The 19,722-nt window shown below is 41.1% G+C and overlaps 1 protein-coding gene across 33 annotated transcripts in view; it reads right to left on the bottom strand.

The window, feature by feature from the left end:
* The window catches only part of EFCAB3 (EF-hand calcium binding domain 3), a 649,184-nt gene that overhangs the window by 121,039 nt on the left and 508,423 nt on the right, over positions 1-19,722 (bottom strand). For 31 of the 33 annotated variants that reach the window (XM_070060541.1, XM_070060535.1, XM_070060528.1 and 28 more), the window contains 3 exons: positions 19,440-19,544; positions 18,845-18,898; positions 17,671-17,775 (listed from right to left, as the gene is read on the bottom strand). In XM_070060541.1, the coding sequence (XP_069916642.1) occupies positions 17,671-17,775; positions 18,845-18,898; positions 19,440-19,544 (264 nt within the window). Of the gene's footprint in view, positions 1-17,611; positions 17,776-18,844; positions 18,899-19,439; positions 19,545-19,722 lie in introns of those variants that run through there. The other 2 variants (XR_011383437.1, XM_051825081.2) reach the window with 2 other exon arrangements.

Genomic DNA, 19,722 nt, shown 5'->3' on the forward strand with positions numbered 1-19,722 from the left:
AAAAAAAGCAATATGCAAGGGTACTTTAAGAAGTTCACTCCTAAAATGGTTGCAACAGCCAGATCTAGGCCAGGCTAGAGCCAAGAACTCCATCCTGGTCTCCCACATGGGTAACAGAGGCCCAGGTACTTGGGGCCATCCTCTGCTGCCTTCCCAGGTGTGTAAGTAGGAAGCTGGATTGAAAGCAGAGCAGCCAGGATTCAAATCAGCACTCTGATATGGGACAACAGCATTAAAGTGGTTTAAACCTCTGCCCCAAGAGGTAGGATCATTACGAGGTGATAAGATCATGAGAGATCTGCCCTCATGAGTGGATTAATGTCATTGCAGGGGTGATTTTGTTATTGTGATGTTTGATTGGTTACAAAAATGAGTTCATGGATGAGTGTTAGGTACAGAAGTTAAGATGAAGCTTGGGGCCGGCACCGCGGCTCACTAGGCTAATCCTCCACCTTGCGGCACCGGCACACCGGGCTCCAGTCCCGGTTGGGGCGCCAGATTCTGTCCCGGTTGCCCCTCTTCCAGGCCAGCTCTCTGCTGTGGCCAGGGAGTGCAGTGGAGGATGGCCCAAGTGCTTGGGCCCTGCACCCCATGGGAGACCAGGAGAAGCACCTGGCTCCTGCCATCGGATCAGTGCGGTGTACCGGCCGCAGCACGCTGGCTGCGGCGGCCATTGGAGGGTGAACCAACGGCAAAGGAAGACCTTTCTCTCTGTCTCTCTCTCTCTCACTGTCTACTCTGTCAAAAAAAAAAAAAAAAGATGAAGCTTGGGATGTCTGCAAATAAAATAAAAATAAACAAATAAATAGAAGATACAAGCTTAAAAATTAAAAGAGATAGTGTGTTCATCCCTCTCTTGAACTCTTTTTCTTGCTAACTTGCATTTGCTCTCACATAGATGCTCTCTCTGTTTCTTTTTTTATTTCCGTCTTTGTCTCTCTTTCTCATACCCCTCTCTTGTTCTTCTGCCTTGACCACGGCCTGTGGCACCAAGAAGGGCCTCACCAGATGCTGGTCCCTCGATCTGGGATTTTCCAGCTTCCAGATCCATGAGAAGTAAATTTTTGTTCACTATAAATTACTTAGTCTCAGGTATTCTGTTATAGCAGACAAGATAGGTATTCTACATTTTTATAGTGCAGTGAGAATCTTAGACCATTGGTTTCTAAATCAATATATCATTCACAATCTCAGTTCCACACGCTACAATATAGTATAACGCTCAGAAAAATCACTGTTGTCACCAGAGAGGATATATTTTCTATTTTTTTCATGAGATTTTGAAAACTAACACACCTTTTAAAATATATATAATCAAAGCAACATGCTTTACATGTTAATTTCATATTATCCTTTGCTGAGAGCTGGGTATAACAAAATTAAGCCCTCCCACTGTGACTTGGTAAACTAGTATCTATTGTGCTTCACTTGGTAATAGTGCCTTCCTTTTTTTTGGAAGGCAATCACTTCTCACCCTCTGTGAACATTCTGTTGGTGCTGGCAATCAAAGTTCCTACTCTACTCTGGCCATTTGGAGATGTGATTCAAATTAGACTTGAACTCTTTTCTTTGAGCCTGAATTTTGCAAAGCATGATATAAAGGTGATTCATTCCAGTTTCATTTCCCTGGTGAAAACATTCATTAGTTCCTTTTTTCTGGGCCCTTTTATAATGCCTTAGTTTTGCCCTTGCCAATCCTAGTCTTTCAGCTGTTTGATTTTGTGAATCACTCTATGGACTTGTAAAAATGTTCTTTGTGCTTTATTTGGCTAGATTTAGGTTTGTTGGGGTTTTTGGTTTGTTTTTGACTGCAACCACAGAATCTTTGATTTTCTCATTGATGTTTTTAGGCCAAACTAAAAACATTATTTTTCCTTAGTGTCAAGCCTAGCTGTAGGTTAAGCCATCATGGAACATGTATGATGATACCACTGGATTACTGTAACTATACTAGTCAGTTACCAATTGTGTACAGCATTGAAACCATTTGCTTTAGATTCACTGGAAGTGGCTTGTCAGTGTGCGCAATTTGTCTCCCCACTTCTCAGTATGATATGGAGAAGATTCTGATTTAAAACATGACTTTAAAGTATGGCTTTCTGGGACTGGCACTGTGGCAGAGTGGATAAAATTGTTACCTGTAATCCCATATGGGTGCCAGTTTGAGTCCCAGCTGGTCCACTTCTGATCCAGCTCCCTGCTAATGGCCTGGGAGGAGCAGCAGACGATGGGCCAAGTGTTTGGGCTTCTTGCCACCCATGTGGGAGACCCAGATACTCACATGGGAGACCCAGATGAACTTCCTGGCTCCTGGCTTTGGCCTTGCACCTGCTGGCCATTGAGGCCATCTGGGGAGTGAACTAGCAGATGGACAATTTCTCTCTCCCTCTCTCTAATTCTTTCAAATAAATAAATAAATCTTGTTTAAAAAAATAAAGTATTGGCTTTCCCCAAAGGATATTAGTCTATGATTCAGTCCCTCAGGAAGCAATTCAATTTTGTTTCATTTGTTTACGATGTCAGCAAACACATTAAATAGTTTCATTCAGAGAAGGCAGAGTCCTTGTCCTTTTATTAACATATCTATTATCTTGCAAAAAACATTTAACTTTTTAAAAGAATTTTTTTGGGATAGACGTTTGGTGCAGTAGTTAAGATGCCACTTGGGACACTGTGTCCTCTATCAGAGCGCCCAGGTTCAAAACCTATTCTGCTTCCATTTACAGCTTCTGGCTAATGTGCACCCTGGGAGGCAGCAGTGATGGCTTAAGTACTTGGGTCCCTATCCCGCAAATGGGATTCTCAGATTAAGTTCTGGTTCCAGCCTCAGCTATTGTAGGCATTTTGAGTGTGAACCAATGTATGGAAGATCTCTTTCTCTCTTTGTCTGTTTCTTTGTTGCTGCCTTTCAAATAAAATGGGATAAAATTAGTTTTAATTTAAAGTACATCAATTTAGGTGCCTCCTGGAAGATGGTGGAATAGGGAGGGAGCACACCGAAGGTCCACTAAGGGAAGGTTCAAAGAGGGGTGAGAATTTGTAGTTTTTAAGGAATGAGAAGCCCTTCCTGAAACTGGGGAGAAAGGGTGGACACGCGAGGAGGACGCGGACGCCTGAGACGCAGGACACCAGCAGGAGTGTGTACGCACCAGCGCTGGAAGCCGAGGTGAGACAGGGCGCTCGCCCAGCACCGCGGCACAGTTGCCGCCACCCCTCCCCCAACCCACCCTGGGATGGACACTGAGACACGCACGACTGAGTGGGGGAGGAAATAGAAAACGGAACAGAGTGAGTGGCACCTGCAGAAAGAGTGTGCGATTCAGGGAGACTGAGTAAGCCAGTATCTCTTGGCGCCTCCTTGGAGCTGTAGCAGGCGGGAGGCAGCCATTCTGTCTGTTTACATTCGGGCTTAAAGGAGAACTGTCTTTGTCTCCACACTAACCTTCAGAGGCAGAGCCCAAAGGTGGAGAGGAGCAACAGGACACTTCTTGCTCGAGGGAGGGCAGCTCAAAGCCCTGACACCCATCTACTCAAGTTACAAGGAAAAAAAAAAACAACTGAACAGCGCCTGTTGGGGAAAGGGCAGGATCCAGAGCTGCAGTGGGCAGAGAGCAGCCATCCTGTCTGTTTACGTTCGGGCTGTGTAGAGCAGCCTGCTTACACTGGATATTGGTACAGACTCACAGCAGCCTATAGCAGAGGGAAATCAACCTGAAAAATCACCCAGACAGTATGCCAAAAAACAAAACAAAAACCCACAATAAGAATATAGAAGAACATATAAACTTGCCAATGGAGCAGGCTAAACCAACCATAACAGAGGCAGAAGAAGAAGTTGAAAACATGCCAGAAAAAGAATTCAGAAAATTAATAATCAGAATACTGAGAAATAATGAGAAACAGTGTCGAGAGCTGAATGAAAAACAAGCCCAAGGATTAGAGATCCTAAAGAGAAGCCAGAATGAGATACTAGAACTGAAAAACTCAATTGACCATATAAAAAACACTGTGGAATCCCTCGGAAATCGAACAGATGAAATAGAAGACAGAATATCAGAATTCGAAGACAAACTTCCAGAAATAATACAGTCAGTTCAAACGCAGGAAGAAGAAAAAAAATTAAAAAATACGGTTGGAGACCTACAAGATTCAATCAAACGGTGTAATGTTCAGATAATAGGAGTCCCTGAGGGGGTGGAAAGAGAGAATGGATTGGAAGCTGTCTTCAACGAAATAATATCAGAAAACTTCAAACAAAGGCAGCTGGATAACAACACACAAATACAACAGATAGACAGGACTCCAAACAGAGTAGACCAGAAGAGAAATTCACCATGACACACTGTGGCAACACTCAGTTCAGTGACACACAAAGAACAAATCCTAAAATGTGCCAGAGAAAAGCGACAAATCACATTCAGGGGTAAGTCAATCAGACTCACCCCAGACTTCTCATCGCAAACACTACAGGCAAGGAGACAATGGCATGATATATTTCAAGTTTTAAAAGACAAACAATGCCAACCTAGAATACTATTTCCTGCAAAGCTATCATTTATGAATGAAGGGGAAATAAAGATCTTCCACGACAAACAGAAACTGAAAGAATTTGTATACACGCGTCCAACCCTACAACACTTGCTCAAAGACGTGCTGCACACAGAAATACAAAAACAAGAACTTCACTGCAAAAAAAAGCGAATGTAGAGTAACCCACAAACAAAGTTCAAAATACATAAACAGCTCGTTTCAGGAAACATGAAGGGGAAAAGACAGTACTTAACAGAAATCACATTGAATGTGAATGGTCTTAATTCCATGACAAAGAGATATAGACTAGCTGATTGGATAAAGAAAGAGAATCCATCTATATGCTGCCTTCAGGAGACACACCTCATCAGCAAAGATGCACGCAGACTAAGAGTGAAAGGATGGAAAAAGATACTCCAAGCTAACGGAAATCAAAAAAGAGCTGGTGTGGCCAACCTAATATCAGACAAAATAGACTTTAACATAAAAACTATTAAAAGAGACAGAGAAGGGCACTATATAATGATTAAAGGATCTATCCAACAGGAAGACATTACTATTATAAACGTATACGCACCTAATTACAGGGCGCCTGGCTACCTGAAAGAATTACTAAAGGGTTTAAAGGGAGATATAGACTCAAATACAATAGTAACAGGGGACTTCAACACCCACTCTCACCAATGGACAGATCAACCAGACAGAAATTCAACAAGGAAACAACTGAGCTAATTGACGCCATAGACCAAATAGACCTAATAGATATCTTCAGAACCTTCCACCCCACAGACACAGAGTTCACGTATTTCTCCCCAGTACATGGAGCATTCTCTAGGATTGACCATACACTAGGCCATAAAGGGAACCTCAACAAATTTAAAAAAATTGAAACTATACCATGCAGCTTCTCAGACCATCGCACAGTGAAACTTGAAATCAACAACCCAAGAATCTCTACACCATATGCAAATATATGGAGAATGGACAACATGATCCTAAATGAACAGTGGGTCATCGAAGAAATTAAAAGAGAAATCAAAAGATTTCTAGAAACAAATGAAAATGATAACACAACCTATCAAAACCTGTGGGATACAGCAAAAGCAGTGCTAAGAGGAAAGTTTATAGCAATTAGTGCCTACATCAAGAAGCTGGAAAGGAACCAAACAAATGAACTCTCCATGCACCTCAAGGATTTAGAAAAACAGCAGCAAATCAAGCCCAAATCCAAAAGGAGGAAAGAAATACTAAAGATCAGAGAAGAAATAAACAGAATTGAAACCAAAAAAACAATACAAAAGTTCAACAAAACCAGGAGCTGGTTCTTTGAAAAAATAAAATCGACACACCATTGGCCCAACTAGCCAAAAAAAGGAGAGAGAAGACCCAAATCTGTAAAATCAAAGATAGTAATGGAAATGTAACAACAGACACAACAGAAATAAAAAGAATCATCAGAAACTACTACAAAGAGATGTATGCTAACAAATTGGGGAACCTGGAAGAAATGGATAGATTCCTGGACAAATACAACCTTCCTAAACTGAGCCGTGAAGATACAGAAAATCTAAACAGACCCATAACCAGGGAAGAAATTGAATCAGTAATAAACACACTACCGAAAAAGAAGAGCCCAGGACCAGATGGCTTCACTGCCGAATTTTACCAGACATTTAGAGAACAACTAACCCCAGTTCTTCTCAAATTATTCAAAACAATTGAAAGAGAGGGAATCCTTCCAAATTCCTTCTAAGCCAATATCACCTTAATTCCTAAGCCCGGAAAAGACACAACAGAGAAAGAAAACTACAGACCTATCTCCCTGATGAACATAGATGCAAAAATACTCAACAACATTCTGGCAAACCGAATCCAACTACACATCAGAAAGATCATTCACCTGGACCAAGTGGGATTTATCCCTGGTATGCAGGGATGGTTCAATATTCGAAAGTCAATCAATGTAATACATCACATTAATAAATTGAGAAACAAAAATCATATGGTTATCTCAATAGATGCAGAGAAAGCATTTGACAAAATACAACACCCTTTCACGATGAGAACCCTAAGCAAATTGGGGTTAGAAGGAACATTCCTCAACACAATTAAAGCAGTCTATGATAAACCAAAGGCCAGCATCATATTGAATGGGGAAAAGTTGGAGGCATTTCCATTGAAAACTGGCACCAGACAGGGATGCCCACTCTCACCATTGCTATTCAATATAGTCCTAGAAGTGTTAGCCAGAGCCATCAGGCAAGAAAAAGAAATTAAAGGGATACAAATGGGAAAGGAGGAAGTTAAACTATCCCTATTTGCAGATGACATGATACTATTTATAGGGGACCGGATAAACTCCTATAAGAGACTACTGGAACTCATAGAAGAGTTTGATAAAGTAGCAGGATACAAAGTCAACGCTCAGAAATCAACAGCCTTTGTATACACAGACAATGCCAGGGCCGAGGAAGAACTACTATCCCATTCACGATAGCCACAAAAACAATAAAGTACCTTGGAATAAATTTAACCAAGGAGGTCAAAGACCTCTATGATGAAAATTACAAAACACTAAAGAAAGAAATAGAAGATGACACAAAAATATGGAAAAACCTGCCATGCTCATGGATTGGAAGAATCAATATCATCAAAATGTCCATTCTCCCAAAAGCAATTTAGAAGTTCAATGCAATACCAATCAAAATACCAAAGTCATTCTTCAAAGACCTAGAAAAAATGATGCTGAAATTCATATGGAGAGACAGGAGACCCAGAATAGCTAAAGCAATCCTTAACAATAAAAACAAGGCCGGAGGCATCACAATTCAAGACTTCACGGCATACTACAGGGCAGTTATAATCAAAACAGCCTGGTACTGGTACAAAAACAGATGGATAGACCAATGGAACAGAATAGAAACACCGGAGATCAATCCAAACATCTATAACCAACTCATATTTGACAAAGGACCTAAAACCAACCCCTGGAACAAGGACAGCCTCTTCAACAATTGGTGCTGGGAAAACTGGATGTCCACATGTCACAGTATGAAGCAAGACCCCTACCTTACACCTTATACAAAAATCCACTCAACATGGATCAAAGAACTAGAGATGTGCCACGACACCATGAAACTAATTGAGAGCATAGGGGAAACCCTTCAAGATATCGGAATAGGCGAAGAATTCCTGGAGAAGACCCCACAGGCACGGGTAATCAAAGATAAAATAAACAAATGGGATTACCTCAAATTGAAGAGTTTCTTAACAGCAAAGGAAACAGTCAGGAAAGCGAAGAGGCAACCAACAGAATGGGAGATGTTATTCGCAAACCACACAACAGATAAAGGATTAACAACTAGAATCTACACAATGATCAAAAAACACCACAGAATCAAAACAAACAACCCAATAAAAAAATGGGCCAAGGACCTTAACAGACATTTTTCAAAAGAGGAAATCCAAATGGCCAACAGACACATGAAAAAATGCTCAGGATCCCTAGCCATCAGGGAAATGCAGATCAAAACCACAATGAGATACCACCTCACTCCGGTAGATTGGCTTACATACAGAAATCAACCAACAACAGATGCTGGCGAGGATGTGGAGAAAAAGGGACACTAATCCACTGTTGGTGGGAATGCAAACTGGTAAAGCCACTATGGAAGACAGTCTGGAGAATCCTCAGAAACCTGAATATAGCACTACCACAGGACCCAGCCATCCCACTCCTTGGAATATACCCAAATGGAAATAAAGGGGTGAAAAAAGCCATTTGCACCTCAATATTTGTTTCAGCTCAATTCACAATAGCTAAGACATGGAATCAACCTAAATGTCCATCAACGGATGACTGGATAAAGAAACTATGGGATATGTACTCTATGGAACACTATACAGCAGTAAAAAACAATGAAATCCAGGCATTTACAACAAAATGGAGGAAACTGGAAAACATCATGCTGAGTGAAATAAGCCAGTCCAAAAGGGACAAATATCACATGTGTGGGGAGCAAACCGGACTAGACTGAGTTACTGGAATTAAGACTTATTCTATGCATCTGCTCTCCCACAATATGGCGCTGGGAGAGAAGTAAACAGCTTCCGCACAGCTGCCTCCAGTTCAGCTAATAAACTGTAGGACTTGCTCCTGATTGGAGGAGAGCAGCGTACTCGGCGTGTGGGCAGCCGAGTTAGGATTGGCGGAGGAGGACTATAAAGGAGGAGAGAGACGGCATGCACCAGGGAACATCTAAGGGGAACATCTAAGGGAACACCTGTGCAGCCCCCGAGAAGAGCCGGCCGGCGGTGTGCCGCTCCCCCGCGGAAGTGGGGAATGTGGCCAGGGGGAACTGCCCTTCCACGGAGGTGGAAGGGATAGTAGCCAACCCGGGAAGAACCAGCAGCAAACCCGGGGAGGGCCGAGCAGACGAAAGAACAGCGCAGGGTCCTGTGTCGTTCCTCCACGAAGAGGGGGAGCGACAACATGTTCTCCCTGATCGATGGCAACTAAATGAGCATCTAAAATGATACCCATTGAAGTGAAAGGGACACTATGAGAGACAATGGCATGAGCAGCCCTTGTCTAGACTGTTGAGGAACAACTTACTATTTTGTTCCTTTAGTATTTTTGTTGTTATTGTTGTTGCTCAGTTTGCTCTACACAAGACCACTGGTTGAACTCTGCAATCAATGCACAACCATTCTTAAGCGTTTAAAAATTAACAGAAAATTGATCTCTGTGAAACATAGGAATGGGAATAAGAGAGGGAGGAGATATATAGGACGGCCCATACTCACTCAGACCTACCTCCAATGGTGGAACTAGAAATGTGCCAGGGGATTTCAACTCAACCTTACCAAGGAGGCAGGTACCAATGCCAGCACACTTGGTAAAATGATAAATATAAATACACAACTGATCAAAAAGATAGGGTAAGTGTCGAAGAGATTTCACAAATAAGACCAGTGTAAGCAAATAATGAAAGATAGAATCAAAAGGGAGAGAATGATCCTGCGGGGGAAGCAGGACACACAGCAGACTCATAGAATGGCAAATGCCCAAAACAGCACTCCTGCCTCAGAATCAACCCTTGGGACATTCGGATCTGCCTAAAAGGTCCATGAGAGTCTCACAGGCATGGAAAGCCATGACATGGTGGCAGAAAACAATCTAAATGAAGGATCCTGGTGAACAACACCCCAGCAGAAGGATCAGGCCATCAAGGAGAGAGGTGCCTTTCTCTGAAGGGAGGAAGGAACCTCCACTGTGATATGGCCTTGACTAAACAAATTCAGAGTTGGTGAACTCAAGGGGCTTCCATAGCCTAGACAGCTCATAGCAAGAGTCTCAGGTGATTGCTGACATCATAAATAAGAGTGCCAATTGTTAAATCAACAACGGGAGTCACTGGGTTCATGCTCCCCACGCAGGATCTCTGTCCTTAATATGTTTAACTATGAAACTCAAAAACAACACTACTAATCTAACAATACCCTATACCTGGTTCGGTTGTGTGAGTGCAACCTGTTGAAATCCCTGCTTAGTATATACTAAATTGATCTTCAGTATATTAAGGTAATTGAAAATGAAACGTGATGAAGGGCGGGATGGGAGAGGGAGTGGGTGAGGGGAGGGCCACGGAGGGAGGGAGGTTGTGGGGGGGAGCCACAACAACACAAAAGATGCATTTTATATTCTACTTAAAACTATTGGTTGAACTCTGTAATTAATACACAGTTACTCTTAGGTGTTTAATTAATGCTATAACTAGTACTCAAATAGTATTTTACACTTTGTGTTTCTGTGTGGGAGCAAAATGTGGAAATCTTTACTTAACATACGCTAAATTGATCTTCTGTATATAAAGATAATTGAAAATTAATTGTGATGTGAAGGGGAAGGGGAGAGGGAGTGGGAGAGGGGAGCGTTGTGGGTGGGAGGGAAGTTATGGGGGGGGAGGAAGCTATTGTAATCCATAAGCTGTACTTTGGAAATTCATGCTCATTAAATTAAAAAAAAAACAAACTATAAAAAGAAGAATGTCAGAGAGTTGATTCTGAAATTTGGGAATATGTTCTGGAAAGATCAGAGAGAAAACTCCAAATAATGTATTATACATGCATTTTCAAACAGTGTTTAAAGACCCTGTAATGGGTAATACTTTCTTGAGCTGCTGTAATAAAATTACCATAAATATGGTGGCATGAAAAAAAAAAGTACATCAATTTAAAGAAGACAGCATGCTGGATGGGGAGATGGCTAGTTGTTCTTCAATTCATTCTTCCTCTGTCAGCTTCACAGACTTAACAAATCCTGGTCCACAGTTATAGTTTCCCCTCTTACCGTAGGTATATATTTTATTCTATAAGGACAGAACACACTTGTACCAGCCATGTTTTCCCAGGTTCTCAGTGCTCCTCCCTCCTGTATCAATTTCTGGACTCAACAGGGGACTAAAAATGCCTACCAAATCCTTTCTTTTTACTTCTGTTAACTGATATCTTTAATTTCTATCAACACTATTTTTTAAGATTTTATTTATTTTATTTGAGAGGTAGAGTTACAGACAGTGAAGGTAGAGACAGAGAGAGAAGTCTTCTTTCCATTGGTTCACTCCCCAAATGGCCGCAACAGCTGAAGCTGAGCTGATCTGAAGCCAGGAGCCAGGTACTTCTTCCTGGTCTCCCACGTGGGTGCAGGGGCCCAAGCACTAGGGCCATCCTCTACTGCTTTCCCAGGCCATAGCAGAGAGCTGGGTTGGAAGTGGAGCAGCCGGGACTCAAACTGGCGCCCATATGGGATGCCGGTGCCGCAGGTGGAGGATTAACATACTGTGCCACGGCGCCGGCCCCTCTATCAACACTATTAATCCTCACATAAGCCTTATAAAGTATACATTAATGTGTTTATTTTACTAGAGAAAAGGAAGTTGAAAATAAATAAACTCCAAAGATTCTTTCAGTTTTAATACTTACAATTCCATGACAGAGTTTAATTTTGAAGCTTAGTAGGATAAAGATGGCAAGATAGCTCCCTGTATGAGTTATCTGCATCTGCATAGCAAGGTACTTCAAAATTTTGCAGCTTAAAACAACAAACATTGATTATCTCACAATTTCTGTGGAGTCAGAAATCCAGGAGTTACTCAACCGGTGGTTCTGGCTAAATTGCAGTCGAGTTGTCAGCTAGGCCACAGGCTCTGTGCCTCAGTTTCTCCCTGGCTATTGGCTGCAGGCCCCAGCTCCTTACCATCTTGGGTTCTCCAGAAGGCTGCTTACAACCATGACAGCTTGCTTTCCCCAGAATGAAGGATCCAAGGAAAAATGCTCTTAATGCCTTTAATTTATAAACTAATTTTAGAATCTAATCATATAATGAGAATCCATTACTTCATTTTTTTTTTTTTAACAGGCAGAGTGGACAGTGAGAGAGAGAAACAGAGAGAAAGGTTTTCCTTTTGCCATTGGTTCACCCTCCAATGGCCGCCGAGGCCGGCGTGCTTCGGCCGATGCACCGCGCTGATCCGATGGCAGGAGCCAGGTACTTCTCCTGGTCTCCCATGGGGTGCAGGTGGGCCATCCTCCACTGCACTCCTTGGCCACAGCAGAGAGCTGGCCTGGAAGAGGGGCAACCGGGACAGAATCCGGTGCCCCGACTGGGACTAGAACCCGGTGTGCCGGCGCCGCGAGGTGGAGGATTAGCCTAGTGAGCTGTGGCGCCGGCCTATTACTTCATTTTTTAAACAAGCAGTTAACAGTTTAATCAAATATGTGGTTTTTACCAGTATACTGTTGTTGTAGTTGCTTGGGAGCTTCATCTATCAGGAAAAGCATTCTTCACCGACACAGAGCATCAACATTCAGATGCTCTTTTCCACGAGTGTTTGATTTTCAACTTAGATGAGAAGAACAGCATTTAATTATTGTATCCTTTATGTATGGGATGTTGACAGACTAACCAGGTCACCGACAAGAACTGCAGTCTGCAGATTAATAATGCCAATCCCTTCTAAGCCACCAAAGAGCAGCACATAGCATAAATATGGAACACAAAAGCATAATAATTATTGCAAGCCATCTTGTTTCAAACATTTTCTTCAGTTACTACAAGGATCCCTTTAAAAAGCCGGTACTGAGGGCCGGCGCCGCGGCTCACTAGGCTAATCCTCCGCCTAGCGGCGCCGGCACACCAGGTTCTAGTCCCGGTCGGGGCGCCGGATTCTGTCCCGGTTGCCCCTCTTCCAGGCCAGCTCTCTGCTGTGGCCAGGGAGTGCAGTGGAGGATGGCCCAAGCACTTGGGCCCTGCACCCCATGGGAGACCAGGAAAAGCACCTGGCTCCTGGCTCCTGCCATTGGATCAGCGCGGTGCGCCGGCCACAGCGCGCCTGCTGCAGCGGCCATTGGAGGGTGAACCAACGGCAAAGGAAGACCTTTCTCTCTGTCTCTCTCTCTCACTGTCCACTCTGCCTGTCAAAAAATAAGATAAAAAAAAATAAAAATAAAAAGCCGGTATTGAAACTGACTAAGGGCCAGCACCGTGGCTCACTAGGCTAATCCTCCGCTTGCGGCGCCGGCACCCTGGGTTCTAGTCCCGGTTGGGGTGCTGGATTCTGTCCCAGTTGCTCCTCTTCCAGTCCAGCTCTCTGCTGTGGCCCGGGAGGGCAGTGGAGGATGGCCCAGGTGCTTGGGCTCTGCACCCGCATGGGAGACCAGGAGGAGGCACCTGGCTCCTGGTTTCGGATTGGTGCAGCACGCCGGTCACAGTGCGCCCACCATAGCGGCCATTTGGGGGATGAACCACGGAAAAGGAAGAGCTTTCTCTCTGTCTCTCTCTCTGTCTAACTCTGCCTGTCAAAAAAAAAAAAAAAAAAAAACCCACCAAAAATAACAAAAACCAACCAAAAAAAAAAAAAAAAAAAAAAAAGAGAGATGAGATGCCTAGGACCTGTGCAGTCAGGCCTTACTCCGCATCATCCTGGCTACTCAGGACCTGCCATAGCTTCTCTATTGCCATGTTCCTAGGCTGCAACGCCAGCCACGTGTGTCCCCCATTGACTCATTTAATCCTCATAACTATAAACAAATCTATCATTTATTTTTATTACTGAGGTTTAATATAGGATAGAATATGGTAAATTAGCAGGCAAGCAGGAACACTTTAAAAATCTCAATGCAGCCCCCATTTTCTATTAAGGATATATTAGTCATCTTAAAGCCAGGATACAGGGGCCAGCATTGTGGCACAGTGGGTTGATACTCTGTCTGCAACATCAGCATCCCAAATGGGTACCTGTTAGAGTCTAGTCTGCTTTGCTTCCAATTCAGCTCCATGCTAATTCACCTGGGAAAGCAGCAGAAGATGGCCCAAGTGTCCTCCACATAAGATAAAATCTCCTCCACATAGGAGACCCAGATGGAGCTCTAGGCTCCTGGCTTCAGCCTGGCCCAATGCCAGCCATTGCAGCCATTTGGGGAGTGAACCAGTGGGTGGAAGATCTCTGTCTCTTTCTGTCTCTCCCTCTCTGTAACTCTTTCAAAGAAATAAATAAATCTTTTAAAAAAAAGAATATAAAAAAAGTTCGTATACAGAAGGTGGAGCAAGATGCATGAAAGAACTCATCCATTTGTATAACTATTCAAATACAAAAATACTTTCACAGGAGTTAAGGATAACAGGACATGTTTGTCGCTCCCCCTCTTCGTGGAGGAACGACACAGGACCCTGCGCTGTTCTTTCGTCTGCTCGGCCCTCCCCGGGTTTGCTGCTGGTTCTTCCCGGGTTGGCTACTATCCCTTCCACCTCCGTGGAAGGGCAGTTCCCCCTGGCCACATTCCCCACTTCCGCAGGGGAGCGGCACACCGCCGGCCGGCTCTCTGGGGGGCTGCACAGGCGTTCCTTCAGATGTTCCCCATAGATGTTCCTGGTGCATGCCGTCTCTCTCCTCCTTTATAGTCCTCCTCCGCCAATCCTAACTCGGCTGCCCACACGCCGAGTACGCTGCTCTCCTCCAATCAATAGCAAGTCCTACAGTTTATTAGTTGAACTGGAGGCAGCTGTGCGGAAGCTGTTTACTTCTCTCCCAGCGCCATATTGTGGGAGAGCAGATGCATAGAATAAGTCTTAATTCCAGTAACTCAGTCTAGTCCGGTTGCTCCCCACACATGTTTATAGCACGATAATAAGAAAAGATTCATTAAAGAGAATAGGAAGGACTATTTTACCCATGTCATCTCTCCCTTATATGTAGAATATATATACAATATATAGATAGATTTGAATTCTGAACTGCATCATTGCCAGCCAACTACAGCAGCCTTGGGCCTTGGACGGTCTACGGTGACAGGCAGGCCTCAGCAGCTGGGGCTTCAGTTATGCCTCAGTGCTGCACTAGTGTCGGTGACTGTAAGCTTCAGCTATGCTTCAGCAGTGCCAGTCTCAGTAGCCAAAGGATTTCTATTAAACACTGTACTAGCCTCAAGAAACACAGGATTCCACTGGCACTTTTCTGGTCACAGCAGTACTGGACATAGGGCGCTTCCTTGTGTTACAAGAGCTGTAGTGGTCGCAGCTTAGGGACGCCACCATATATATGTCTAGAATCTCTTCACGGGTTTCCTTATTGAAGGACATAACTAGACAAAGCAAATGGCCGAGACTGGAAGAAGTACCTACTTCTTCAATGCACAGACATTGATTCACAACCACTCAAATCAAGATTAATGAAGGAGAGGCCAGCACTGTGGCATAGTAGGCTAAAACTTTGCCTATGGTGCTGCATCCCATATGGACACTGGTTCGTGTCCTGGCTACTCCTCTTCTGATCCATCTCTCTGATTATGGCCTGGGAAAGCAATGGAGGATGGTCCAAGTGCTTGGGCCCCTGCACCCATATGGGAGACCCAGAAGAGATTCCTGGCTTCTAGCTTTCAATCAGTCCAGCTCTGGCCATTGCCGCCATTTGAGGAGGGAACTTTTGGATGGAAGACCTTTCTACCTCTCCTTCTGTTTTTAAATCTGCCTCTCAAATAAAAAAATTAATTAAAAAAATAAGAATAATCAGAGAAACATGATGTCATAAGTGAATAAAATAAGGTTATCAGTGACTAATACCAAAGTGATAGAAATGATTGAAATGTCTGGCATTTGAAATATTTGAATATTTATTATTTGATTATATTATTACAACCAAGTATAATTGATATCATTATAAATATTCGATTTTGAAATTATTTGATTACATTATAAATATTTGAATTTGAAATTGAATAATTTGAATAATAATTGAATTTAAAATATTTTACAGAAGCTCAAAAAACTTCAGGAAATATAGAGAAACAATGGAGGAAAAATGTGACAGAATGAGAGATTTAACAGAAATTTAAATAATGATAGTAACTTAAAAATCAAGTAGATGTCCTGGAGAATGAGATGACAAGATGAGAAAGAGTGCATCACCAAGCAGAAGACTTTGTGAACTGAAAGACCAGCTATTTGAAAATATACAGTTGGAGAAAAAAGAAAAACAAAGAAGAGGAGAACTGTGACCATGATAGCTCCTGAGTAAGGGGCTCCAAGGGACCACTTCCCTGAAGGTACAACAATGTGAACAGCTAAATACATATCAAGTCACCTTCATAAGATCTCTGGATGCCAGGTGAGATACCACAGTGCCTTGCTTTATTATAATCACAAGAAAAGTTGCACTGAAGATAGCAAGAAGGAAAGAGATTGGGCACTCTCCCCCAACTCCACGGAGCACAGCATGCAGAGATGCCCACTGGGAAAGGGAGAGTGACCTGAATTCAAGTGCTAGGTTCATTGTGAAAAAATTCTGTCAGAACGAGTCTCTATGCCTTGGTCCCCAGGCTCATACCTGTGGAATGAATATTTGGAGCTTGCACAGCCGCGTAGCCAAAACAGCCCAACCCCAATCCCTAACAGAAAGTGAAACTCCAGCTACATTGAGAGGCCAGAAGAGGACGCTGAGAACTACACCCTGGAGTTCACGCTCGTCCAGCGCTCACACTGAGCCTCTGGACTCGCCTGGCATCAGCTAGAGACAAGAACTCGGAAGGCCAGACTGATTTTAGTGTGTGTCATTAGTAGCCTCTGGTGAACTAGGTGAACACCTTGGGACTTTTTAGGGACCTAAAATTCAAGACCCAGGTGTGACCAGCCTGGTCTGAGTGATAAGTGATTAGAGCTGTATAGGAGGAATACATTTTAATAAATAAATTGTATAGCAAGATAGCTGCAGTTAATTTTGTATTCTTGAAAAAAAAGTGCATATTATGTGCTATCATCACACAAATGATAACTATGTGAGGCAGTGCATGGGCTAAGTGGCTAGATTTAACCATTCTACAGCATATATGTACTTCAAAACACCATGTTGTGTGAGATAAATGCATATAGTTATGTCTGTGAGTTTTCAAAAAAGCCAGTTAGGGATGTTTTCTGACTTTTTTAGTGATTTAAGGGATTTTTTTCTGACTGGATTTTTTTTAAGTTTCTTTATTTAAAAAAAATTTTAGAAGCCTTTTGTTTAATGAGTACAAATTTCATAAGCACAACTTTAGGAATATAGTGATTCTACCCAACGTACCTGCCTTCCCACCCCACTTCCTCCTCCCTCTCCCATTCCCAGTCCCATTTTCCATTAAGATTTATTTTAAATTAACTTTATACACAAAAGACCAACTCTATACTAAGTAAAGATTTCAACAGTTGGCACACACACAATATATAAAAACCTATTTGAGAACAAGTTTTGCAGTTAATTCTCATAGTATAACTCATTGAGGACAGAGGTTTTGCATGGGGTGTAAGTGCACAGTGACTCCTGTTGTTAATTTAACAATTAACACTCTTAAGTATGACCTGACTGGCTTTTAACTTATTTCTCTCCTTTTGTTTTCCTTTGAAAAGTCCTTTTGTTTCAGTTTTAAATCTCTGTCTTGTTAGATCTGTCAATTGCTCAATGGCATCATAGTTTAGCTTTGATCATGGGAGTCATTTAACAGATAACTGATTTCTGATTATAACCAGAGATAGATTTTCCCATAAGAATACCTTTGCAAGTTTGATTGGAGGAGTTCAGAATTTCCCTGAAGGCATAACAACATGCTCACCACTAATTGGCAGGTGGTTCCTCAGGTCCTCAGCTTCCTCATCCTCCAAATCATAACCCATGTCTTCTAGGATGGAATCCATTTTGGAGACATAGCACTTCCCACCTTAGGATAAGGGAAGCGAAACAAATAGGAGCTGATGGCTAAGAAAATGCTGGTTATATTTACACAGAAACTACAACTGGATAGAACAAATCTACTGCACAATAACAATTAATAAATCCATTCAGATAGAGGCTTTAGGGTGGGAACCAAGAATATAATACATCCTACCCTCTTGTTTCAGGGGGATGCCTAGTGTAGATTTTAGGAAAGGTATAATTAGAATAAATTTAATTGTATACAATATAAATTATAGATAATTTTATCTAAATATTAATTATACATACTACTTTTATATATTATATGTTACATATAATATATACATTACATATAGTATATTATACATATAGCATATATTATATACATATATGATATATAATATATGTATTATATATAATTATATACAATACATTACATATATGTGTAAATATAACATATATGTCATATATGTATATGATACATAATGTATGTATTATAATATATGATATATATGTATATATACATATAATATGTAATTTTCTTAATGACCTCAGAGATGTTAGTTAACCCAGCTCATAGGAAAGGGATCTATAGGAGGCTCAGTGATCTAACAATGCATATTATATATATAATATAATATATAACTATTATATTATAAATATTATATAACATATAATAAAATATATAATTATTATATATATTATAACAAATATAATTATAATTATGATTATATGCATATATAGTATATATAATTATATACACATATAATACATATGTACATATGTATATATAGATATATGTATTATATATTATAATTATATATATTATATATTACATATGTATCTTTTAGGTGAACATGATGTTTCATATTAGATAATAACTATAGCTCTGGATTACCAAATAGTTTTGAAAATTTAAGCATCAGAGTACTATCAATTCACATATTAGTTATAGTTGTATTTAAAAGACCTATAGACAAATGGATAATAAGATAAACAATCTAATTATTGTGTTATTATAAGGACCTTTAAAAAGTTAAGGTAAAACCTATAGATCTTAGTGTATTTGCTTTCTCATTGGGATTTTCACTTACCTGGAAATGATTTTATATTATCGAGCAAAATATTTTTATATACTTTTCCATCATCTGTAAAATAAGGCACATTAATGGTCAAATAAAAAGCTATATAGTCAGTCAAAAACAAAGAGTAGGAAGTATGTAATTTTTAATTGCAGATTTAAAAAACATACCTTCTTAATTTATATTTCTACATTTCCTAGGCCTATGCATCTCTTCCAAAATAACTCCAAAAATAAGACAATAAGACAAGGAGAAATTTCTTAAGGTGGGTAGTCTACTGATTCTTCCACAATGAAACAGACAGTTCCCTTTTCCTACTTGGAGTTCTCCCTTTTCTATCTCTCCACTACTTGCTAATTCAGCCTTCCTGTTCTTTTTGCCCTGCTTAAGTTTTTTTTTTTTTTTTTTCAATCTCGGTGTAAAAGATACCATAGCCTCTCAAAACTATAGATCTAAATGTTAAAAGCATAATTTATTTACAACTAAAAGTTATTTTTTTCTTCTAGACTTTTATGGAAAATAATATGGGTCCATTTTAATGACATTTTCATGTTGAATTCTACACTAGCACAGAGATACATTCCACAGAAGGGCACGAAATACTTACCAGTAATTGGCAACATTTTCATCAGCTCCCAAAGTTCCCTATTTGTGAGTTCTATCCCCATGTTTTTCAGTACTTTTTTTAGGTCTTTGGTTTCGATTTCTTTTCCTTTTAGAAGACGGGAATAGTGAAGGTGAGAATTATCTACTGACTCTAAATAATCAAATTGCCTAGCCATATACAGTATTATCTGCAGTTTTCAGATGAAGAACAGAGGCAACAAATTATTTCCTTAAATCTAAATAAAGTACTTATTTGTAATTTTCTTAATGACCTCAGAGATGTT

Source organism: Oryctolagus cuniculus, chromosome 17 (genome assembly GCF_964237555.1).
Source record: "Oryctolagus cuniculus chromosome 17, mOryCun1.1, whole genome shotgun sequence".
Taxonomy (NCBI): Eukaryota; Metazoa; Chordata; class Mammalia; order Lagomorpha; family Leporidae; genus Oryctolagus; species Oryctolagus cuniculus.